General features: G+C 31.6%; 1 protein-coding gene and 1 long non-coding RNA gene across 3 annotated transcripts; both read right to left on the bottom strand.

Moving 5' to 3' along the window:
* Window positions 1-282: 282 nt before the first annotated feature.
* Window positions 283-3,552, bottom strand: LOC126742176 (uncharacterized). The gene is made up of 7 exons (XM_050448751.1): window positions 3,453-3,552; window positions 3,238-3,404; window positions 2,793-2,990; window positions 2,421-2,561; window positions 2,175-2,364; window positions 1,032-1,760; window positions 283-973 (listed from the first exon to the last, which is right to left on the bottom strand). Exons 1-7 carry the CDS (start codon window positions 3,526-3,528, stop codon window positions 750-752), a joined length of 1,725 nt encoding a protein of 574 aa, XP_050304708.1. The 5' UTR covers window positions 3,529-3,552; the 3' UTR covers window positions 283-749.
* A 600-nt stretch (window positions 3,553-4,152) lies between these two features.
* Window positions 4,153-5,293, bottom strand: LOC126742329 (uncharacterized). Of its 2 annotated transcripts, XR_007662535.1 has the most exons (4): window positions 5,070-5,293; window positions 4,632-4,931; window positions 4,485-4,577; window positions 4,153-4,303 (listed from the first exon to the last, which is right to left on the bottom strand). It is a non-coding gene; the product is annotated as an uncharacterized LOC126742329 (long non-coding RNA). The 2 variants fall into 2 exon arrangements; XR_007662534.1 differs by having other exon boundaries at window positions 4,485-4,931.
* Window positions 5,294-26,345: the final 21,052 nt, after the last annotated feature.

The raw sequence follows: 26,345 nt of genomic DNA, 5'->3' as shown, positions 1-26,345 counted from the left end.
TTTCCGAGTCTTATAGTTTTCCCACAATCGGTCGATGCAGTTCCTGGTGACGCACCCTGTATAGTATATATATCCCTACTAAGATTTTGATATAATATAATAATTCAGTCATACCCAATTTTTTTTTAAGTATGCTTTGAATTGAACTAAAAACCATCAGTATTATAATAATTATTATGCAAACAAACAAGATATAAAAACGGCTATTAAATAAGGACTGTTAATATAAAATGTTAATTGCTTATACTAAATTTATATAAACTACAATCTTAGCTAGTTATGTAGCTATTCAAAATTGTTTGAAGTAACATAAGAAAGAAACTATTGCAGTGTACCTATCAGACTTCTGCACTAAACATTATTGTTATGTATACAAGTATTTGAATATATTCCACTTAAACTAAAACTTGCATTTCGGAACTGTTAATTACTAATGTAATTTGTAAAAATAAAAGGAAGTCTACTTAGTCAATAAAATATGTTGTTTGGTAACAAATACAAAACATTTTATAGTTCAGCAAAACCAACGAGAAGGTGTAGACTTTCCATACTTTGTTTTACCCCTGCAATATTGATGAAGAAGTGAAACAAAAATATGGATTTTTGCCGGGGAAAGGAAAGGTAAACTAGGAAATCAAAAATTAATTAAAATAAAGGTGTATAGAAAAGGAATATAGAAAATGCTGCAAAATAGAAATACTACTAATACTAGAAAAATATTATAAAACCTGAAAAATATCAAATTAATTTCAATTAAAAAAAAAAGGAATAGGTGATCGGTTTAGTTCCGCTCGACATATTGCACACCGAGCTGCCTCAGTGTTGTATATAATGGATGAGCATGTGGAACAAAACAGATGACCACAGTCCGGCATTACATACTGTACCACGTTTAGAAGGCAGACATTACAGTTCAGCATGGGTGGCATGGTGTCCTCGTTAAATGGCACTATTTGAATTTTCGATTCCCAGCCTTAAAAAAAAAATAGCACAAAAATTAGCCAAAAAAAAACCATTTGAAATGAACTTACGGTTAACTGGAGCTCTAACTGGTAACTCTTCATCGTTTTCTAGCTGGCCGAACAATCCTAAGATTCCTTCAGGGATGGGTGGGACATTGAACATGGGTTCAGGAGGAGGAGGAGAAGCAGGAAAACCAGGAGGAGGAGAAGCAGGCAAACCAGGAGGAGGAGGTGAATCAGAAAAACCGGGAGAAGGTGAATCAGGAGGAGGAGATCTCGGGGGTTGTAGTTCTAAGATTTGGGGCGGCGGCGGCAAATTCTGAAGGATTGGGACAAGGGGAGGAGGTGACAATGGACGGACAAGTGGCAAAATGGGAATAGGAACTAATGGAGGTAAAGGCATGCGTGCACGAGGAAGTGGAATGAGCGGAGGAGGTTCCAGAAGAAGAGGACGTTGCTGATGGAGTAAAATAGGAACATTTCTTGGTGGTTGAGCAATAGGAGCTGGCATTAATAAACGATGAAGATGGTCTAGTGGAACGACGACAGCTTCTTCTTCTTCTTCGGCCGGTACTTCCTGGTTCCACTGATGTAGTTGTCCATCTATGCCATCCACAAAATGGACTGCTTGTCTTAGGAAATCTCCCACGGTGAAGCGACCATCCGATAACTTGTCCCAAGCTTGATTAAGTCGAGCATCAAATACCACATTCTTTCTTGCAATCCTGTAAACATTGGGGTGTTGTTCCAGCTGAGTCAGCTCGATGGAAGCAGTGTTCTGGATATCAATAAGCGTCTCTGAAATATAATTGAATAGAAGGTAACGTTGCTTTCTTAAGTTAAAGAAAAAGTATATTGGTTAATTAATAAAGAAAAAGCACCGTTTTTATATGCTGGACCCGTAAAAGACCTTCATCAGCAGCAATTGAATTTAAATTACACTTAAAGCATATAGTTTTATAATATTTGCTTGAAATATAATTTACTAGATATTAAAGTAAATAGACTATAGCATCGCGCATCGCCTGTAGCCGTTGAATATTAGCGCATTCACCATCCGGTCCAAAAAATTTTATTGACGAAAAACATTTAGTTATTTAAAAAAATGGGCAATAAAACAATAAAAAAAATAGATCATGTAAATTGGTGTAGTACAACACTCTCATGAACTTGGTGAAAATTTTAGCTTAGAGTTTTAAATTTGTAGATTACCTATCAAATCCCACACGCCAGGATGTCTACTCAATTTACTGTTCAGTCTTCTGTGGTATGATTCCATCACATTGTTGGTCCTATGTCGTTGCCTGAATACACTGAAATGCTGAGCTGTAACGCGTTCTATCCATTGCCTCCTGATATACTCATTGAGTTCTCTAAATACAGCGCCAAAGTCCAAATCGTGCTTATAATAGAAAAAATGGTCACGAATAAAAAATGCGATTGATAACAAAAAAAAACCTGCAAGGAAACTAATGTCGGTTCAATCATCTCCGCAGGTAGAAGCGCCAAACAATAGTATTTCTTCAATAAGACTCTTCCATTAGGTCGTCCCTCGATCTGCCGTGTAATCCCTAAAGTCCTGGCTTTTCGTAATACCGCCTAAAAAAGTTTTTTTTCATATAAAATCTCATATTATGCATTTTGATTAAAATGCGTGTAAGCACCATTTTAAACTGCTCTTTTATAACATATAATTTAAGTGCATGGTGCTTAAACTTTCCTTAAATATCTACATATACAGGAAAATAAAAATTTGAAAATATTAACAACTTATTTCATATTTTCACCTTTATTGTTGAAGTGCATGTAAATATACATACAAATACACACCTGACAATAATGGAAAAAACAACCATGCAATGAGGCATTGGGAAAGTTGTTCCTCAGTGATTCCACCAAAGCCACCTCATAGTCCGTCACAACGTTAATATTGACAAATTGTGGGAAGTTCTCACGCAGGTAGGCAAAAGCAGCATCATACAAGATTTTCGTTCTTCTCTCCATGAAAATATGTGCAACTGGAAAAGCCTGCAAAAGTATATAACTTAAAATTAACTGAATACTGTATAAACAATAAAAGTTTATAATAGTGATTTTTTCTATCATATTCTAAATATTAATGTTTAGAGGATGGCATAAACTTATTTTTATTTTAGCAAAGAGGGTGAATATTTTTATAAAAGGATAGCTTATAAATAGTAAATATAATACTTCCTAATTATTCAATTAAATTAATTGTCTATGAATTTTTAAATCCTATAGCTGTTATACTTACATGATCCATGCAAGTGGCAAATATGGTCAAGATTTGACAAAAGTTAGGTCTTCTCGGTACTGCCTTGAAGGTTCCATCAATGAATGTGTGTTGGGAGTCAATGAAGTTTCCTATAAATTCTCTATTGCCAAAAACCACCGCAGTAAGTCCATTGGCTTCGACCACACCTGAAAAAAAAAGTCCACTGGTACAATCCGTATATCTTGGCCAATTACCTGTTCGAAATATGTCTGCCAGTTCCGTTAAAGTTGCCGGGACATTAGGCCTCGTTGCCTGGCTCCATCTCAACATTGAACGGCGAATCACATTAAATGGAACTTCAACAGCACCATCCACGTTTCTAAATGAAGAATAATTGAAATTAAGCACCTATAGATTTTAATAGATAGAAAAACGAGTTTTGAGTTTTACTCTTTCCTATAAAATGATTTTTAGCCGTTAAAAAATATTTATTTACCTTAACAAGTTTTTTTTTAAATCTTAAAAATTACTTTTTTATGGTTAAAAATGCTACTATTAATATTTTTGTTTTTAGTTATAAGAAAATCTTTGTTAAAAGTTAAAATGTACTTTTTAAAATTAAAAAAGCCTTTAGCTGTATGTCTTTTTTTAAAAAGCAAATTGTAAGGGTAACAGTTTTTTTTGTAACAAAAAATTTGTTTAAAAAGTGTTTTATTTAGCTACGAAAAAGTAGTTCTTTAATGGCAGCAAAAAAAGTCTCTATAAAACACTTTTTAAACAGAAATTTATTAGTGTACATTACTGTAGTGTACTGTAGAAGTCCTGTATAATACTGTATTGTCCTGTGGAGTCCTATATAGTCCTGTAGTATATATAATAGCCACTTTACCTTGCGGCAACGCGCTCATAAATATTTTTAAGGGTTCCTCTTTCATGAACACAGGCCTCCCGTAGCTGAATTCTAAAATCCATTGCTTCAACTCTGTTGTCGTCTCTAGGATGATTATGTTCAACCTTTATAGGAATGAAGACATTTCCCTCTTCTAAGTGGATTTTCCCTGATGCAATACAACCCAATCGTCGGTACTTGCTACAGATTAAATACCTAAAAATTAGATACATATACATATATATTCATACAGCTGAACACTAACGACTAGTCCAATGCGAACTGAATAATCCTTTTCAAATTTATTTATTATTTGTAGTTGCTATTATAGACACAGTTCTACTCCTAGTTTAAAATTAATATTTGTCTAACACACAATTTCATAATCGATACCTACCTGATGTTGTGCTTCGTGGATCTTGTTATGTACAAAAACCCATCGTGGTAAATTCCTCCTGATCTCTGATATCTCCTATGGTCCATTATTACCCTGAAATTACACCTATATCTACCAATAAAATAAACATAAACAAGTTGAAAGTACCTAGGCGGTCGAGGTATCCTTGAATCTTGAATATAATGGAGACTTCTAAAGTATTTTGGCACTAAAAGCACTACAAACGCTTAAAAAACAAATGGTACACAACACTAAACAATAATAATGTAGTTTATTTTCGAAATACCAATTCAATAGTGATTTGCAAAAATCGCAATAATATCGCAAGCCAAGCAAAAAAGCAAAGCTGAAGTTTTGGTTTCAGGGAATCACTCGATGGATATTACAGAAAGCGGGTTTTCAGGGTTGTCAAGACTTAGAAGCATCGGTCTTAGCGCCAATTGAAAACTGCAATTTAAATAGGAAACATATACTAAAAAGAATAATAAGACAGCTATTGAAATTAGTTTTGTTTTTTAATTATTTTTTTTTAACGATTTATCGAATGGTATGACTATTCGATCACCTAAAAAAATAGTATATTACCTGTTAAATAATAGCGCTGGCAACCCCGATAATTCAGTGTCTCGAAAGGTTTTTTCGGTACGTATTCTGGTAAATGATTTCCGATTTGTTGTCTCTCTCGTCTCAACATAATCGCGTATTTCCGAGCGGTGTGTTATGTGTCGAGGTCACCCTGTTCGGGCGCTCGCCGAGTCGCTTCGGGGGAAGCTTCGGGAGTGTGTCGAATGTCCATTGTGTTATTTGCCTGTTTTCCAACAATTTAATGTACCGAAAGAGATAGATTTATTGATCGGGGCAGGAGAATTTTTTGACTTATTAAGAGAAGGTCGTATGAAGTTAGGAAACCAAGGACCGAATTTACAAGATGCTTATTTCGAATGGATAATTACCGGAAATTTAAATTTTATTTTAAACGCAAGCGTAGAAAAAAAGCAAAACGAAGTATGTAATGTAGTAATGAACATATCGAATAAACAATTGCAAAATTCTTTATTAAAATTTTGGCAAATCGAAGAATTAGAGACGGAACGTACGTTATCGAAACACGAACGCTATTGTGAAGATGACGTTATGACGTTACAGGGACCGTAAGAAATGGATAATTCGATCGCAAACAAATCATATTTTTTACCGCATACTGCCGTACTTCGGGATCAGTCAATGACCACTAAATGCCGGGTAGTATTCGATGCAAGCGCGAAAACAGATAACAATGTATCTTTTACTGAAATAATTCTACCGGCACCAACAATACAGTATGATCTTTTTTCTTTTTTGCTAATATTTAGACGTATTAACTACCGATATAAAAATGATGTACCCATATATTAAAATTGATCCAGATGAACGTTGCAATCAAAAAATTGTATGTCGTGAGAATTCCGATGAAGAAATGAAAGTTTATGTATTAAATACGGTTACTTATGGAACATTGAGTGCACCCTTTTAGGCAACGCGATGTTTCAAAGAATTGGCGATTCAGAATAAAAATAAATATTCGAACACGTCTAAAATTTTAGAAAATTCATTTTATATGGATGATCTTTTAATCAGTTTAGATTCAGAACAAGAATGCATAAAAACGTATCATAAAGTATCAAAAATTTTCTCTTCCGCGAATTTTGTGTTAAATGGTCATCAAACAACAAAAATATTCTAAATTATATTTTGAAAAACAGTGGCAATACTGATGAGAACTTAGTTATATTTCATGATCAAAAGAAGCTTAAAACGTTAGGTATTACTTGGGACGCAAGCAATGACGTTTTATAATATTCAACTAATATTAAGGTAACCGGAAATAAAATAACAAAACGAACTATTTTATCAGTTATCGCGCAAATATTTGAACCTCTCGGTTTAGTGGGTCCGGCAATAATCAGAGCCAAGTTGATCATACCGCAACTGTGGCATCTAAAAATTGATTGGGATGAAGACATTCCAGAAGAGTTAAGAAAAATTTGGGTAGAATATATTACGCAAATCGAACATCTTAAAGAAATAAAAATCGGAAGACATGTTTTGCTACCGAATGCCAAAGTTATAGAACTTTATGGATTCAGTGATAGCTCGGAAAAGGCATACGGGGCATGCATATATATTCAGGTTCAGTTATAGACAGAAAAAAGATAGTAAAGTTACTAACTGCCAAATCGAGAGTAGCACCATTAAAAAAGCAAACGCTACCAAGACTTGAATTGCTAGCAGCACACCTGTTAGCAGAGCTTGTTAATAAAGTTAGAAATACTTTAGATGTGAATATTTCAAATACTTTACAGATTCGACTATCGTATTAGACAAGATCCAAGTAATTTAAAGACATTTGTTGGGAACCGCGTATCAAAAATTTTAGAGATCAAATATTGAAGACTGGCTACACGTAAAAAGTAAGGATAACGCAGCGGATATTATTTCAAGAGGCCTTAATCCTAAAGACTTATGTGATAATAAGTTATGGTTTAATGGACAAGAATTTTTACAAAAAGAAATTATAAATAAGAATCTGAAAGTTGAGGTTGATTTAAGGAATTTGCCGAAATTAAAATTAAATTCAGTTATACTGCATACACATGAAAACAAACATGAAAAGGTTAGTTTTGACATATTTCAAAGGTTTTCCACTTATCCACGTTTATTAAAAGTTGTAGGTTACATTTCTAGATTTAAAACTCAATGTCTAAAACAAACCCAAAGTACGTCTACAAATTTAACAGTTAAAGAACTAAAGGAAGCAAAATTAAGACTAATTAAAATAGCTCAAAATGAACATTTTAAACAAGAAATTCTAAATTTAAAAAACAACACCAATATAAAAAAAATAGTGAACTTCATAATTTAAACCCTTTTTTAGATGAACAAAACATTTTAACAGTAAGTGATAGGATAAAAAAGTCAAAATTAATTAAAAACATCCCATTATTTTACCTTATAAATTATTATTTATAGAATTATTTTTTGTTGTATCTTTTGAAAAGTGGACTTTTCAAGGCAAGCGGCATGTTAAACCCTATAAAAATTTATTTAAATTCTATACAAATTCATTTAAATTCAACTTTTTTTGTACCGCGCGACAACATTGTACCGATGCGAGGAGAGCTCCAAGAGGGCGAGACATTGTACCGATAGAGGGAGAAGCATATTCATTATCTTAGAATATGTCTGTCAGCAAGCAAGCAACAAAATAATCGATTAAAGTTTACGTTTACTAGCATTAATAAAATTATCAAACAAATCAATGTCTATAATTAAACAATCAACATCATAATTAAGTTGTGTGAGAGGACAGGTGGTCCTTCGAAATCCAGTGATTCAAATACCTCCAACAATAACAAAAGTGTTATTTTGTTTTTTTTAAGTATTCATACATCAACTTCTTGGTAATAAAATGGTTAATTTAATAGCAGTTAAATAAGTAACACTTTCATGACTAGAGGTTTTGCTATTAAAGGCCAGTGCGGTGACATGTTAAAAATGTAAGAACTCATGAAAACATTATTCTATAACAAAATTAAATGCAATACTCGTTCCAGCTATTATTTATACAAAAGGTACTAAAATCAATACAAAGCATAAATATTAAACATAATAAAATGTATAAACCGATATCAAACCAAGATTATTAAGATTAAATCCTGCATTATAAAGAAACTAGAAAGACCAAACCGGCAACTATCAATTGCCAAAAGGAAATGCTGTAAGAGTATGGTAGTAATAAATTATAAAAGATCACAATATAGGAAAGTTATCTTTTGAAAGATATAAATCAATAGTATTAGATTATTTATACTTATTTTTATTTATACCCATATAAGTGTACTGCAATAAACATCACAAAACACAAATTTGCATCAAAACGCAGAAGTACACCAACGACGCCGCGGCTATCATGAACGCCTTCACAAACGGAAGAGCACGTGACGATAACTAAGATGATCGACATCGACGGATGACACGGTAAGAGCATACGTTAAAAGACGAATATACCCAGCCAATGAGAGCATTCCGGCACTACAGAGGCGTAGTTTGCGTGCCGCCAAAATTGAAAATACGAATTTTTCGATGCCTGTAGTTAAACAGCGAGATTTGGCATCTCTGACCTATATATTTACTAATATAGGACTTTGTTTTGTTAGGCATTTATATTTTAGATCGAAAATCGAAAAAGAAATGCGATGTGAACATAAAAGACGCTCAGTAAAGAAATATTTGTAGCTGTTATAGATTAGTAAATTAATGATTTATTTTTATATTTATTTACAGGGTAATCAAGATTTTTAAGAACATGAAAATAGACAGTTGTTGAATGGGGTCAGAAATTAAAAAAAAAAACAGAAACCAGTCATTTTGAGGACACTAAGTCTAGGTTTCTTTAGTAAATAAATACAAGTGCATGTATATATACCGTATAATAGTTATTGATATATAATCTATATTGTATATATATAAACCGGGTATTTCAAAAGTTATGGTCCAAACTGAAAGGGGGTGTAGGGGAGCCTATTTGGAATCAAAATAACCCCCTATGTTGTTATCCGATTTTTGATGGTTTAGAAGTTATAGCTGTTTTTCACTTTTTTGCTATAATTTACTTCTCGCTTAAAAAAATATTTTTTTTTAAGTATTCAAGTATTCCCGGTCTGGGGATTTATTTTTTAAATATATTTTTTTAGTATTTTATTTAAAAAATGTCAAGTCTTTTTAATAAAAGTATATCATAAAAAAAATTGAATTATCGCTGCAGAAAATCATGTTTAATTTTTTTTGTGGTTTCTTTAAAAACAAATTTTACCGTTTTAATGAGGCACCACAGTACAGAAAGGCGCTGCAAGAATTTAAACCAATGTTTCAAAAATTCTTACAACTTATAGCCTTTCGATAGAAACGTTTAATTTAAAGGTCTTTATCTGTTTAATATAAGTTAAGTAAATTTTTAGAAAAATGGAACGTAAAAGAAATAAAAGCTAAAATAAAACTTCGAATATTTCATTGGCATTTATTTAAAAAAGATGTTCAAAATGGTCGCCGCTGGCTCTTATACACAAACGATATTGTCTTATAAAATTTCTTTATAAGTTTCTAAATGCTCAAGCATTGTTTCGTAAACTTGTTGCTGCATCTCGCAGTTTTTGACGAAGCTGATTTTCAGTATTATTTTCCGTTTGGTATAGAAGTTCTTTAAAGTATCCCTATAAAAAATAGTCAAGAGGATTAAGGTCAGGTGAGCGCGGCGGCCACGATACCACTCCTCCTCTGCCTATACATTTAGATAGTCTCTGACTATTCGTGCACTATGCGCTGGCGCTCCGTCGTGTTGCAGCCACATTCTTGCCGTAATTCCAGAGGCACATCTTCCAAAAGGTCATAAAGTTGGTGTTCTAAAAAATCTATGCAGCTCTCTCCATTTAATCTGACCGGTAACTCGAAAGGGCCAATCAGCCTACCACCGAGAATTCCTGCCCACAAATTTACACCAAATTGGTACTGGAAGCGATCTTGCCTTATTATTCTCGGATTTTCTACAGCCCAATAGTGAAGATTGTGAATATTAAATATACCAAGTCTTTGAAATAAAGACTCATCGGACCACAAAATGCAGTCAAAAAAGTCCGGGTCTTGCAGACAGCGTCGAAGCATTTCTCTGCAAAATGCTACTCTAGGCGCGTAGTCACGGGGTAAGAGAGCTTGAACACGTTGCACGTGGTATGGATGCTGGTTGTTCCTCCGCAATATCGTAGCTATAGCTAATCCAGTAGCTCTAGAAATTCTACGAATACTTGTAGAAGGGTCCGCCTCTATCAAAGCAAGCACCTCTTCATCATCCAACCGCGGTCTGCCTATTTGTTGTACATCACCAGGTATTTCTCCCCGCAAATATGAGTTATGTACTCGTATGAACACTCTGAACTGATCGGGAAAGCGTTCACGATCCGGATAACGGTCACGATACTCTCTTGCAGCAAGGCGAGCGTTCCCACCGGACAATCCATAAATGTAATGCATTTCAGCATATTCCCGTGGGGTATACCGATCCGGCATCTCGATGCAGATTAATTATTATTTTAATGGTATAATAGGTCAGAAATCAGAAAAAAAATCGATTAACACGTTAGCTAAAGACAAACAGAAAACAATAGAGAAAATACCAACAATAGTCAGTTTGGCCATTTTAAATGGTCCATGTGAGAATACCATTTTTGTTTGTAGCTCTTGATTGTATTCTGATTTCCAATTTGAAGGTCAAGCGCACTTAAATAGTACCAAATTTGTGGTATGCAAGGCAAAAAATGTGGTATGATTTTATTTCTTTTACGTTTCGTTTTTCTAAAAATTTTCTTAATATACATTGATCAAATAATAAACACTATAAGGTAAATGTTTTTATTGAAAGACTAGAAATAGTAGGAAGTTTTTAAACATTGGTTTAAATTCCTGTAGGTCTTTGTGTACTGTGTAGTGCTTCATTAAATTGTTAAAATTCTTTTTTGAAGAATCCAAAAACAAATTAAACAAGATTTTCTGCAGCGAAACAAAAAAAAATACACTACACTTTTATTAAAAAGACTCGACATTTGTTGGAATAAAAACAAAAAATATATTTAAAAAATTAAGCCCTAGACTAAAAATAATTTTTTAAGCCAGAAGAAAATTATAGAAAAAAACTGAAAAAAAGCTATTCTAACTTCTAAACTATTAAAAATCGGATAACAATATAGGGGGTTATTGTGATTCCAAATAGCCTCCCCTACCCCCCTGTCAGTTTGGACCATGACTTTTGAAGCACCCTGTATATATAGCTATATATATATATAGCATCATATATACCGTGTAATAATGCCAATATTAAAAAATATTGGCATTATTACTAATGATAACACTTTAAAGTTTTTTTGTTTTTTTATTTTAGCTTGTTTTATAGATGTTTTTTATGGTATTATATTAAAATTTAATGTATAATTACGTCTTACATGTCATATTCCTATGATAGGTATCGATAATTTAAATTTTTCATAATATAATAATTGTGAATGAACGTTTGAAGTTCATTTAAATAGCCAATTATTCATTACTTAGGATATTGAAATATGTGGATCAGAGAATATCGAGTGAGTAGATGATAAAGATTGCCAGGCAATAAACAACTAAAAGTATATGAATTTTCAAGAAAAAAATCACCATATAAATAACATATAAACATATAAAACCTAACAAAATATTTAAAACATAATATAATTCTAAAATATATGTGTATTTGTTTTAATTTTTATATAACTGTTTAGGCATTGTTTAGATAAAATCCCATGGGTGATGCATCATTATAGTGGCCATAAGAAGCAAATATTCCAGAAACATTTTGAGGCAGCTTACTTGCTGAGTAGTTTTCAAAGACAATTTGAAAATTATATAAATCATTGTGAGTTTCAATCAGTTTCGAAATTACTTTGAAATTAAAACATTCCCATCATATTTATCAAATATCTTAATGTCGACTAGCTTACTGAAATGTTAAAAAAATGTTTGTAACTTTTAGCAAATATTCTTTAAATTTTATAATTACATATTTTATAATAATAATTCTTAAAATAAACTATTCTATGGACTCTATACTATATTAAAATGTATTATATTATATTATATCAACAACTTAAAACTAAAATGGTAGAGAAGAAACTAAATCCACCAAGCTTGGTCTGTAAACTAGCACTTCTAATCACAACTGATCCTACAAAGGATTAAAATTATGAATTAGTCTAGGAATATAAAAATTAATGCAATATTATTACCATTCTTTAAAACCTTAACTGAAATTCTTGAGGGGCTTGTCCCTTGATGCGTATGTTTTTCCCCAGACTTAATGTTTCTAATTTTACATGAGCTATTAAATCCTAAAAGTAAACAACAAAATATACAATTATGTCTGATAACTAAGAGTTTATACAACTTCTGATTTTGCTCCTGTTACAATTGTAAAATATATGTTCTTCTCCATTCTTAAATTTATTTTGGGTCCCACAAGCATAATCGACTTCCCTATTACTTTGTTCTCTGTAAGAGGTATATTCTTCGAAATTCCTAATATTTAAAAATGATTGTTTTGTCTTTATTTTGTGAATATTAAACAAAAATGTTTGTTTAAACTATTAAAATAAGAAAATGTCTGTGTTGATACACATTGGACATTTAATGTGTTTCTTGTATTCCTGGCCAAAAAATTCTGGGTGAAACTTCTTGAGATGTCTGTTTCTCGTGGACGTGCTTGAAAATTTCTTCTCACAAACTTTGCAGATTGCATTTTATTGGCTCGAAAATATATAATAATTCAGATTAGACCTAAAAAAATTATATCTTACCTTAGTATTGCCATAATTATCGTAAACAGATACTGCAACAGCTAAAAAAGAAATTATAGAGGAAAGAAATCACTGGATAGTTTACTAGAAATTGAAAATCAAACACTAAAATGTTTGTTTTTGAACTCAAAATTAGCTAAAATTATAGACAACGAAGTCAACACTAAGCACTATGTTTGCTGTGAGTACCCAATAGTGGCAAAATGGATATAAATAATAATTATCGGTGAATATTAAATCATTCAGGAAGCAAAGCAAATAAAATAAAATCTGCAATCTGGGTTAGGGAAAACAAAACAAAATTAATATGTCAATGCCAATCGCACACGAAATTTTACGGACGTAAACGAAGGGATCAATCGGTTTTTGGTCCCATCCTCAATTCTCATTGGCTGAGCATATTCGTCTTTTAACGCATGCTCACGGTAAGGCGCAGTGTTGCCAACACTTCATTATTATTAATTTCATACCTTCATAACTTATGGAGTTTAATTACTAATTAGTAATTATTTTTTTGCAGGAATGATTTATTCTGTTCATAAATTTAACCAAGGCTTAATAATATTTTTACTATTTCACTACAAGACACACTATCCTAAATGAAAAATAAATACACTGGATCTAGCTAGAAAATATTTGGCAACACAGAACGTCATGCCGGTAAAAGGCAGCACGTTTGTATACTTAGATATATAAATATGATTTTGACTTATTTGTTAATAAGTGAATCATTTAATATTAAAACTCATTTGATACTAGTGATTCACTACCTTCTTTTATACGTCAAAATTCACATTCTAGAAACATTAATGTAAGTTCACTTTTTTATTGTCATCCAAATGACGTTATTTTATCGTCACAAAAACGGCATTTTGCTGACTACGTCATTAAATTACCATATCTTGACGTTTTTTTTGACGTCATACGTTATTCTGTGGTTGCCTGGAATTATTGTACATATTATTATACATATATAACTTTCTGGTATAGGAATAATTGGGAACAAAGAAGATACATTAAGCAAAACAAGAATTTCTTCTTCAATTAGAAATAAATTATTTACTTTTTAAATAAACTGTTCGCTGTTTTTGTCTGAAAAATATTCATAAGATAATTTTATGGCCTCAAATTGCTTCACCAAAAACGTTGTAAGTTGGAGATCCTATAGTGGAGACAATTGTCTCATATTATTGCCACGTTTGTGGATTTTTAGTAAACAATTTGATTTTGGAATTGCTAGGTTCAAAAGTTGTAACATAAATTTATCTAAAGAAAAAACAAGGTTTACCTATGAGATCATTTTTAATAAAGGGATCTGTAAAATTTTTTTATATGGGTCATTTTCAATAAGATCATCAACTCTGTATCACACGTGTCAGCACACCCAAATGAAAAATTTTTCGGAAAATTTCATTAATGAAAGTTAGTTTTCTGGCAGAAGTAAAAAGAAAGCCTGTGCAAGCCAAAGAACTGTGAAAAATTGCCTTATTTTATATAACAAAATTTGATGCTTAACAGTCCGTGCACCCTCAGAAAAAGCGGTAGTTTAATTAGTTTTGCATTCTTAGCGCCATCTGAATTTCGAGAAGTAAAAGCTTTTTAGTGTACCGTAAATCGCCCAAGCTTTCAACGACTTGCAGACTGTCCACCGTCTGGCATCTTCCCGTCGTCGCCCTCTCTCTCTTGTCGCGCTATCACCCGATGGTACGCCAGTGCTGGAGTCAGGAGAAATTTATTGCAACAATATGTTTATTAGATTCTTCTTAAGAGCAGTCACATTAAGAGCAAACCACTTAAAACATAATAAAGTATTTACCAACTTTAAAGCGTACTAATAATTTAGATGTAAAGGCCGTTAAACTGACGAAAACACATGTAATAAACTTACTAACAATAAATCTTCTAAAATATATGAAATTTCCACAAACTGAGAAATGTCAGAAAGAGAAATTAGGTTTGCGGTCTGTTTTGAGTTTGAACGAACATTTGCTATGAAATATTATCCCTAGGGAATTTATTGATTCAACTTATACCAAAATCATTTAATATTTTAGTATTTTGGATATGACTCAAAAACTATTAAACTTTTTATAGGCAACTCCCAAATTCTTTTAAGATGCATTTATTTAATAATATTTTAAGGCAAATTTATTAATAATTATTAGTACTTATTATATAAAGCTCGTTAAAGAGTTACGAGGTCTATAAAGATAATTTTTATGTTTTTTTTTTAATATATAAAATAAATCTATTAAATATTTTAAATAATATTTTGATTCGGAAAAATAAATTAAACAAAAATAAATTATTGTTGCCATCAAATGACAACTATTTTTTTTTATACTCTAAAACAGATATTTAATTTCTTTACATGAATATACTAATCAGGTATGTAGTTTTGACGTTTCCACTTAAAAAGGCCTATTCAGGTTTTTCCTCTTATAGTACGGGCGAGAGAGTTTTATTTTGTAATTCATATTCATTATTAATGGTAAGAACTTTACTTACCTTTAAATTTTCATCACAGAGTTTTAGGTTTAGTGTTTAGTTCTTAATAGCTTTTCTTGATAAATAGCTTTTTTATTTTGGTTATTTATTTAGTTTATAATATCATTAATGATCATAATTTAATTATTGAAGATTTTATATGTTTATATTTGCTTTCTAATCTACCTAATAGGTTCCTATTTTTCGACTTGATTCTAGTTATGTTATATAAAACTAATTATTATGCTTAAATTTAAAAACATTTAATATTTGTAACTAGTTCTAAAGCAAACAAAGCGAATGATTTATTGATCATGTAAAATGTCGCATGTTTTTCACACATTTAATATAAAAATTGATCAAAACAAAATTTATAAATTAACCGTATCTCCTCTAGCAGGATTATAGGAATAATCCTCAGTAAAAGAAAATTGTTTGTTATAGTAGCAGCCAACGATAACATAGGTCTACAAATAATGAAGTCATGACTATTTCTGGAAAGATGGAGGTCATTTCCGAAATATTTTTTTTGTGTATAACTCAAATCTTGAATCCAAATTACTCTATTTCATCAGAATTTAGAGATATGCTCCAAATGAAAGGATAGAGGATGCATAACATTTTATTGGTCTTTTCTGCATATTGTTTTCTCTCAGAACTATTCCTCTTCAAAACTAGCTATTTAGAACTCACAATAAGATTTGTTGGCTACTTTTTATGGCTTAATTTTTGTCATTATGGAATCTAAGCTCTACATGGTTCTTCATTAAATTTAAACCTGAGTCTTTTGATTATTCCCTTTATTTAATCCTGTACCCCATTTCCTTTCGTTGAAAGTCATCTTCTTCGCGAATTCGGCCTGCTATCGACTCTTCCTTGGACTAATAACTGAAGCAGGCGGTACTTATTATGGCTCATAATATGCCTAAAGTATTTAAACTGCCAATCTAAAGTATTGAGGCTTTCGTTGTGGCCCATGCCTCTGCTCCATAGAACAAGACTGATTTGGACTGAGATTTTGCTCGTGAACCACTTTTTCATATTGTTAAACGCATTTCGAGCTTATTCAATTTTTTTTTTATTTCTGTTGACTGATCCCATTTTCTGTTAACTGAGTTCGAAGATATGTTTATGTCTCTACTTACTCTATGTTTTGGTTGTTTAATGTCAATTGCATTGGAGGTTTTTGTATTCTGCTAATGAGCATGATTTTGGTTTTGGTTGTATTTGGTTCTAGGCCATATTCTTGATTTGCTATGTGTATGCTTTGCATGCATCTTTGAAGCTCGTTGTAGTTATTTGTAATAAAAACTGTGTTATCAGCATATTTTATGATTATAGATTATCTTTTCGTAAAATTTATTACACTTTAAAACTTCTGTCAGGCCATCTCTGGAGATTTTTTTTGACAGATATTGTCAACCGAAGTGGCAAGAGGACAGACACATCCCTGTCATACGCCCTTTTTAATATTTGTCATCCCATGAGTAAGGGCCCATTTCTATCTTAGTACTTTAATTCCAACGAAGACTAGTTATTATGCACAGATCCTTGCCATCAATACATATGTTCCTGAGCATTTCGATAAGTTTATTATGTTTGACATCATTAAACGCCTTGGAGAAGTCGATGAAGGACAAGCCATTTTCCAAGCCACCAGCACAAGTCTTTGCATCTGTGAATTAAAACTTGCAGACTGAATATCGCTTCTCTTATATTTGTTACCGGACAAACCCGAGTTTAGGATAAACTAGTTTTTCCTAGGCCGAATCAGTGTATCCGAAGAGCGATAGGATGAACTAGTTTATCCTAGTCTAAACTGATTTGACCTAAAATCAATTAACTGTGATTAGGCAAAACTAATTTATCCTAGTCTACATACAGTCTCTTCACAAAAGTAACGTTTTTACTACTAATTAAAAAAATACTATTATTACTAACATGTTTACTAATGTTTATTATTACTTGTTATTACATGTCAAACTATTATGGCTTCTTGGTGCAACTATACTTAAAGAAACCTTGGCCTGTTCCAACTGAATTTTTGATCGCTGCAGTTTTTAACGAAAGTTCGATCTTTTTGATTACTTCTTTTTCCAATAAAAACTTTTGAGCGCAGATATCAAATTCATTTCTGAAAAGAAAATATTTAATTTACATAAAATTAAATGATGATGTTGTTGATGTTGATATTATATTCCCTGCAGCAACAATTGCGAGTGGCATGTTTTTATTTGAAATTATTGATGATAATATCAAACTTACTGGAAATTTGGAAAATGTTTACATTATTATCAGCATTATCCTCTTTTATTAGCCTGCCTATGGTTCCAGCCTGATTAGCAATTCGCTTATTACCCTCAGAAAAATTACTTACCATGCAAATTCTTTTTTTGTTTCCTTCATTTTTATATTAATTAAATTATGTTTTTTTTTGAATATTTAGATTGAAATATATGATGATGTTTAGATCTTTATATTTTTCCAAGACTAGACGTTTACTGAACGGCGTAAAAATAATAGTTAATGGTCTGAAGAAGGCCTTATATAGACCGAAAAGTTAGCAATTTAAGAGGGTTGGAGTTTTATTTGACGCCATATTCAGCTAAAACCTGTAATTTTTTTGCAGCTTCGTAGCAATATTTTTAATTTATCGTGTTTTGCCTTTAGTTTTAGTATTAGGTTAGCTTTAAGAGTAATATTATTATTATCTTTATCTAATTATTGAATAACTCTACATTTTAGATAGCATCATTGCAATTAGTAATAACTTATTACAATATTAAGGGGATTTCTAATATAAATATACAGGGTGTTCATTTAACATCGCGGTAATACGACGTTAACTAGTTAGTTACAATTTAATGAAATTTTCACGAAATTCAATATCACTTAAATTTTAATATTTACCACCAACGTTTTTTTATCTTTTCAAAAATCTATGTAGAGTCCTTGGCTAAGTTCATTTCATGTTTCGAAATTCTAAAATTTATTTTTTTTATAGAGAGGTAATCAAAATCATAACTCAAATAATATTTTCAATTCAGATATTTTGTAGAATCAGAATGACAAACACTTTGTCACTTTGTGTAATTCTATTTCAAACGCTATTTAGTAAGAAAAAACTATAGTTGTAATAATCGAAGCATAGAGTGCAAAAGGCAAATAAGAATGAATACAGTTTTATAAAAAGAATACCAATTGACACCATGTCGGTTGTAGAAACACCGAAAATAATTGTAAATCAAATAATTAAGGACTTACAGATACAGTAATAAACAAAATAAAATAAATAAATAAATGAACGTTTATTTAGCACTTGGCTAGCTTAAAGCTATTACATAATAATAATACGTATACTTAATAGAATTATAATTAATAGTTAGTTCCTTAAATACACCATAAGACTTTTACTCTTTAGTGAATCTGCATTTTTCACCCATTCGTGCAAGGAATTATAAGATTGAATTACACTGTAGAACAACGATTTTTGTAAAGCTGTCGTCCTTACCCTGGGGATGTAAATTGATAATTTGAACTCAAATTATGATCATGAAAGTTCTCTATAGTTTCTAGATATGACTTTAATTTGCCTTCTCAATGCATTGCTTAATATCTAGCCAGCCTAAAGTAGTCAACGTGCTTTGAATAGATGTATATTTATCAAAATTTAATAAAATGCGCATAACTTTATTTTGTTGTAGTTGTAATCTATGAATATCTTCCTTTGTGCAAAAAATGAACAAAGAGCTTGCATATAAAAAAATGGGGCAAAACATAACTGTTATAATCTAATATTCACAGAAACAGAGATTTTAAAACACGATAGAAAAATTAAATTTTCTTGCCATTTTAGTTACACACATAATCAACATGATTACTGAATGTTAGTTGTGTGTCTAACATTACACCTAAATACTTAATACTAGACACAAAAACAAGATCCTTTCCATTAATCTTTTGACCCACCGTACAATATTTTCGACCCGATTACCATACATTTTGTTATTAAACTATTTAATTTAAGTTTATTTTGACACAGTCATTCATATAAAATTTGAAGTTCAGCGCTTAGAGATTTTGTTATTTCTAAAAGAATCGCACCTGAAACTGATACCTGAGTGTCACCGGCAAACAGACTTATAAAACATTTTTTTAAGCAGAGATGAATATCATTTACATAAATAATGAATGGTAGTGGCCCTAGCACACTTCCCTGTGGGATACCCCATACACCCCTTAACGATTATTTTTTTATTATTAACCCTAGTACAGTGAGACCTACGCGACAATCTTTTATCCAGTTAAGAGACACACCACTTAGACCATAAAGTTTAAGCTTTTCAATAAGTACATTTCTGTCTCTAGTTTTAAATGCGCGCTTTAAGTCTACAAAAACACTTAGGATTACCATAGACTCCGACATCTCTCTTCTCTATTTTCACACACATACTGTAGAGCTGATTTAAATGAATGTTGGCTCCTAGATCCCGATTGTCCTTCATAGAACCGTTAGTCTCAAAATAGTCCTTTAACTGTCCACAAACAACCGTCTCTAGAATTTTATCCACAACTGGTAATAAGTTGATAGGACGGAGGTCACTCACTGTACACGGTCTTGAAACCTTGGGTATAGAAACTATGACACTACTTTTTAATTTATCTGGAAAAATTCCCATTTTTATTGACGTATTCACTAGGTATAGAAGTGGGTAGCCCACGACAAAAAATAGGTCCATGGATCCCAGGAAATGAATCCTAGAGTAATATTTTCATTTTTTATTTTAAGGTTTATTACCACACGCCAATAGTTATAGTCCATCATAGAGTCATTCCAAGCGATATTAAATTAAGTATTTTTTTTATTGTATTATTTACATTACAGAGCCTCCTGTGTGTCTACTATTTGAAAATGATGCAACAGCCTCATATCCATCTATTAAAAATTCACACTCCTCAATATCATCTGTGGCCTAATATGACCCAATAAACCTTAAATATTAATATGCAATAAAAGATTTTTTTCCCTTGAAGTATCAGTAACTGCGGACCGTATTTGCTATATGTATTGAATTCGAGATTTGTCCTTTTCCAACTGCCTTTTATAACAAATACAATTCATATCAAATACAGTAATAAAGTAATAAGTAAAATAAGTGCTTGATATCAACATCAGAAATTTTTCAAAATGTCTTCTGCAAACTTGCAATTTGTGCATTCCAATGTAACGAATTTACAATCACTATTCTTATGCTGCTTACATAAAGGGCATACTAAATTATTACTAGAATTAGCTGCTTTATGCCCGTAACACAATAATTTAAAACATCTTAAGATGGTTATGTATTCATATATATGAAAATTATCCGATGCTATAAAAATTTTTCCATTCTTCATAATTTCTCTAAAAACCGCCGGTGGTGTTTCCAACACTACCGTATTTTGTCTTGTTTCGAATAAACTCGCATTCCCCAGATTACTTTTTTTTAAGAACTCTTGACACACCGCTCGGTTTGTTGTTCGAGTTTTTCGATAGTTTTAGCGATATTTAATCTCTCATTTAGCACCGGAATACACGCATCACAATACCAAAACAAGTTAGCACTGTCTTTAAGAAGTTTTAGTGTTGGGTCCTACATTTGAACACATGGTGTTTGAAATAGTTTTAGACATTCAACAAATTTGTATTGGTTTGGTTTTTACAAATTTGTATTGGTCCTACTTGGAACTAACTATAAAATTATCGGCGCATCGAGCACACACCTGTGCATCGCGAATGCTACTGGCGAATGCATCGCGAATGCTCGTCCCTAGGAAAATGACACAAAAAAAATAAATAGCACTCCCATCAAGTTCAGTTACATCAAGAATTCACCAAAAATATTAACAACATTAATCAAAAACATTATAAAAAACATTTGCTCAAAATGTCTACCGTTTTGCTCCAAACACAAATCAATCTTTCTTAATTTGTTGATATTAATTACAAGATAAATGAAATAAAAAAATGCTCTATCAAACCACATTACTAGATACAGGGTATTCCATTAAAAAAAAATAGTGCAAAATTTATTTGAAAATATTATTATTTGAATAACGGTTTCAATGTCCTTTATAAAAATAAATGAATTTTGACATTTTCAAAGATAAAGTGAACTTTGCCAGGGACTCTTCATAGATTTTTCCCAAAGATGAAAATTTATGGTAAATATTAAGATTTAAATGATACATACATTTTCGTGAACATTTCTTAAAATTGTTAACTAAGATTGATTAAATGTTAAAATTGTTAGATGACGTCGCAAAGATTTAGGGTTAAAGAGAGAGGGTTAAAGGGGTAAAACAGTTTTAGGGTTAAAGAGAGAGTCAAATAAGACTCCCATTTCGGAAAAAAATATAGGTGGTTCCATTATAGAAAAATTCAAATCATGCTTTTTGACACCCAATTTTTAAAAGTAGCCCTTCTAGCTCAATTAAGATTCCGCATATTAAAAGTTTTTTCCGTTCTAAGATTTAGCCGAAATCGAGCACCGCGATATTAAATGGACAGCTAGTATATGAGAATAGTTTATACTGGTGCGTCGCCGAGCGGAACATAGGAAATCCCATGTTAATTTTAAGATGGTTAATTATTCGCTGTATATTTTACAGAAAAAATTTAAGATAAATTTTTGAAGACACCAATCTGGCAAACCTTTGTGCAAAGTTTCAAAAAATTTTAATAAGCGAATCTGAATTATTTAATTAAATGTAATTGCAAAATTACCAAATTTTCGGTTCAGGTAAAACCAGACACCAGCTACCAGCAAACAATTTGTTATAAGGCTTTGTCAAATCTGACGTACAGCCGAATACAAGAAATGTTATTTTTTTCGTTTTATCAAACTCACAATAATACATTCAAAGAAAGACACGTTACCATTACTTTTTTATCTAAACTTTTATTTAATATAACGATGAAGTTAAACCAATAACAATTATTATTATCGATTATTAAAAACATAATTTTATCATACTTAGAATTTAATTAAACCAATAGTAGTATCTGAAATATTTTCAATTTATTTTCCCATCAAGCCTATCTGGTCCATTTCAACCATTAAACCTATTGTTAGTAAATTCGAGTCCAAAGACATTGCAATAAATAATTGTAAATGTTTAACTCAGAAGATCGAAAATAGATCCGAAAAAAGAGAGAACAGAAGTCTTAATATTTTACTAAATGTGGAAAAATAAAATAAAATAAAACAAAATAAAGAACAAGTACAATAACTTTTTTAAAAATAATACAGAAAAACATAAAAACATCAATTATTGCGTTGCTAATATAGCGCAATATATGTTAATAGCGCTTGCCCGCGAACCCAATGGTCGCTGGTTCATTTCTCGACCAAGTCATATTTCACTTTTTATTTTTTTTTTATTTTTTGCCTTATTTCCGTTCTCCTGTTCAACCTCATTCTGCTTGTTTTGTTTACTTTTATTTTATTTAGTTTTGAAACCGGATTTAACGTGAACATTATTTTTTATGTATTTATTTTTTGTTTTAACTTAAATGTTTGTGGTGTTAAACAAATAGCTTTGCTGGTAAGTCATATCTAAACATTGTAATTTGTGTCTATGCATTGTTGTTTTTATACTAGGGTTGCTTTCTATTTTCTTTTAGATCTGATGATGTCTTAGGGCGGAACACGTGTGATCGTTTTTAAAAAAATAAACATAATTTGAGATCATTGACTTCATTCATCATTTGTGTCCCTCCAATCTCTAGATTTCTTATTATTATGAGGTATCTTTGAGAAAAATGGACTACTTTTTTGAATATATTAGGATATGGACGGTTAACAATTAAACGCGTCTGAAACGCCCATAACGAACCTATCATATGACAACTTTCTTTATTATCGACTCGATCTCGATACGATCACGACTTCGAATTCGATCGCGACTCAGTCGTGACGACAAGGGTGATTCTAAATTTCAATCGTCGGCTAAACTCGTTTTATTCGATTTCATTTAAGTTTCTTGGTATATATTTATTATTTTCCCTAATATTTGACATATTGAAGCGTCAATTGTCTTTTCTACTAATAAACACTAAGAATTTTCATTTATTTTGTTAATTTTTTTTTCGCCTTCGTGTTTTTTTTATTTAAATATATGCCTATATTATTTCTTTAAAATAAAAAAATGTAGTTTAAAACCACCCTACCCATTGGAAAATAATAATTGAATTTTTGGAAAATCACAAAACTTGTTGTGTTCATCCACTTGGTTTTAATATGTGTAAGACGTGAATTTATTTTACTTATTAGATTTTATCAGGTTTTTGTCGATCATCAAAAATTTATAAAAAAAAGCAACGATAACCGATCAGAATGTTAAGGGCTGACATGTAAAGATAAGGACGATCTGTGAGAATCTTAAAGTTTTATGGTCTTAAGAGGTTTTCGGAGATAACAAAATAAACAGAAATAGCACTTACTAGTACTTTTGCGGTTAAAAAGGTCACTTCGGAGAAAGTTATATAGTGTGGTGGAATGTTAGTATTTACAAGTTCTCAAAAACATAGGCGATGACAGATGTTTACCAGAATTCTTTTAAGGGATATTTCTAATATGATCCTTTTTAGAATTCAGTTCGGCGGTAATTTTACTTGAAAACAGTTGCGCAGCAATGCCCACTTGTTCTCCCGTAACTTTTCTCTAGTGTTGTGGTTAGTGCCTTTATTGAAAGGTGAGAGTTTTCACTGAGCAATGTTTTACCTTATGTTTCTCTTATTATTTTAATCATTATCAGTATAAAGAAAGTAATATTTAAATGCGCATCCTTCCGTACTAAGTGTAGTGGCGTGATACCTTGGTACGTAAAACAACGCTAGCTAGTGTAAGTAGGTGAGTGGCACTAGTGCAACCCAGAGTGTTGTGGCACCTGGGATTATTTTGTAGACTGTGTAATTGGCCATTACATCAGTGTATTGTTTTGTGGAGTGCTTGCTAACACTATCCCATCAACTCGATTTCTAATGCTGGACATCAGGTTTTGTTCTACCTGGATTGGAGAACAACTCTTTAACAAGGTTAGGTTATAGACATCAGTAGGTCTATAATTTAAAGGATGTTAGTCTTATTGATAGTTTTATGGTATTGTTTATAGGTGCTATAAACCTGAAATGGCCTTGTGTAAACGTATTTTACTTTATTTAACAATCACAATAACTACGGTAAAATATTTGCTTACAGGTCCCTTTTACTTTTTAAGTATGTAGTATCGTATTATCTCATATCAATGATCTCGAATCCTGACGTAAGCAATATATCTATCAATCTGTCTTTTTACACGTTCCAAATATACACCACAAGTTACTGTAAGTACATTTATCGTTTTGCTGCTGTTTAAAAGTTTACTGTTTACAAGTTAATTGTTGTAATACATCCTGACAAGATGTTGTACATATATTAAAATCAAATAAAAATAACTGGAAGTATTATAATACGCCCTCTCAAGAATTTAGGTCCTGACATATGGCAACATGGGTGCAATCAATAAGACCTATAACACCAGGGAAATTGGATCTCTCCATAAATGTTAATTTATTAATTTATCTCTTATCTTTTATATTTGGAAAATTAATGAATCGATCAGCAAGATGATCGACGACTTGCAGTAGTTTCGTTAATTCCAAATTAAAAATTTTGTCCAATGCTTCTTTGGTAACAATCTGTGGCATAAAATCTTGACATACTTAAACTGCCCATTCAATGGTAAGTCTACTTCCTCTGCTTCTATTATTAACAGAAGGTTGTGGAAAATAGGACCGAATTAGCTCTATTAGTTGTTGTTTTTAAGAAAACTTCTTGATAATATACTAATGAAAACCTGTTATGACTATTGGTATTAAATCAATGCAACAAATCCGTTTAAAAGAGGATGCTGGCACATTATACACGTATTAAATAAGGAAGAAGCTATATCGTCTAGTGTATACAATATACCCGTGTCGTCGATAAATCGTTAAAAACTAAGCAATCCGCAAGAGACTCACGATTGAAAATTTTATTTAGAATCAGTCATATCGAGTAATCGTGTCAAATCGTAATTTTAGAATCCCAGTGCTGCTCTGTAACATCCTCATCGCCCGCACTCAACTTATCGATTAAGTCAGTCCTACCTAATTATCTCAAAGGGTAAACGCACCGCTCTGAAAATGCGTTTTCTGGTGCATTTTGTAACAGTGTAATTATATCATTTACAATCAAGTAAAGTTTTTAAACATTATTTGATAATCCAAAGTTAAAAGCATAGTGATTTATTTTGTGATTTGCCAATTGCTGGGTTACTGAAAAATCCCTGGAGGATCTGGATATCCCAAAAAAAGAAGAAATTATACAGTCTACCTTTGATTAAGGTGCTTCCACGTGCCTTAAAACTACGACAGGAGGGAAACGCTATTTATCCTCCCGTACAGACGGTAATAAGGATCGGCAGGCAAAGTTCTTAATATCCGTTTATCTAATAAACAATATTTCTTGCTTATCTGAAAAACCTTATTTAATGCTGACTATATATAATATTGGGTAGCAAAATTTATTGGAAACAATATGTTCCAGAATCAGATTACTGCGTCACATAATAGCCGCATCGCTTCGGTGGGGTGATTAGCCCGAATATTGACTTCTTACTTCCGGGATCAAGACCCAATTTTGGTTTACGGATGTAGCAAAAACCACAGCTCAAGCAACTTAGCTTTCAGTTGTATCCTAGTATTTAATTAATCACTTAGTTCCGGTTTGAATCTTGAATGTTTAAAATCGTTTTTCGTTAAAATATTCATACAATGCTTTTATTTCAAAACGAGCCACCAGCGAATAGTGACCCAAAATGTGTAAATAAATGGAATAATGGATATTTTTTCGACTTTGTATTTCAAATTACATAATTTTAAAGGGCATACAATCTCCTA

The sequence above is a fragment of the Anthonomus grandis genome, chromosome 11 (assembly GCF_022605725.1).
Source record: "Anthonomus grandis grandis chromosome 11, icAntGran1.3, whole genome shotgun sequence".
NCBI classification, from domain to species: domain Eukaryota; kingdom Metazoa; phylum Arthropoda; class Insecta; order Coleoptera; family Curculionidae; genus Anthonomus; species Anthonomus grandis.
The sequence above is the reverse complement of the archived record's forward strand: the minus strand, read 5'-3'. Positions and strand labels throughout refer to the sequence as shown.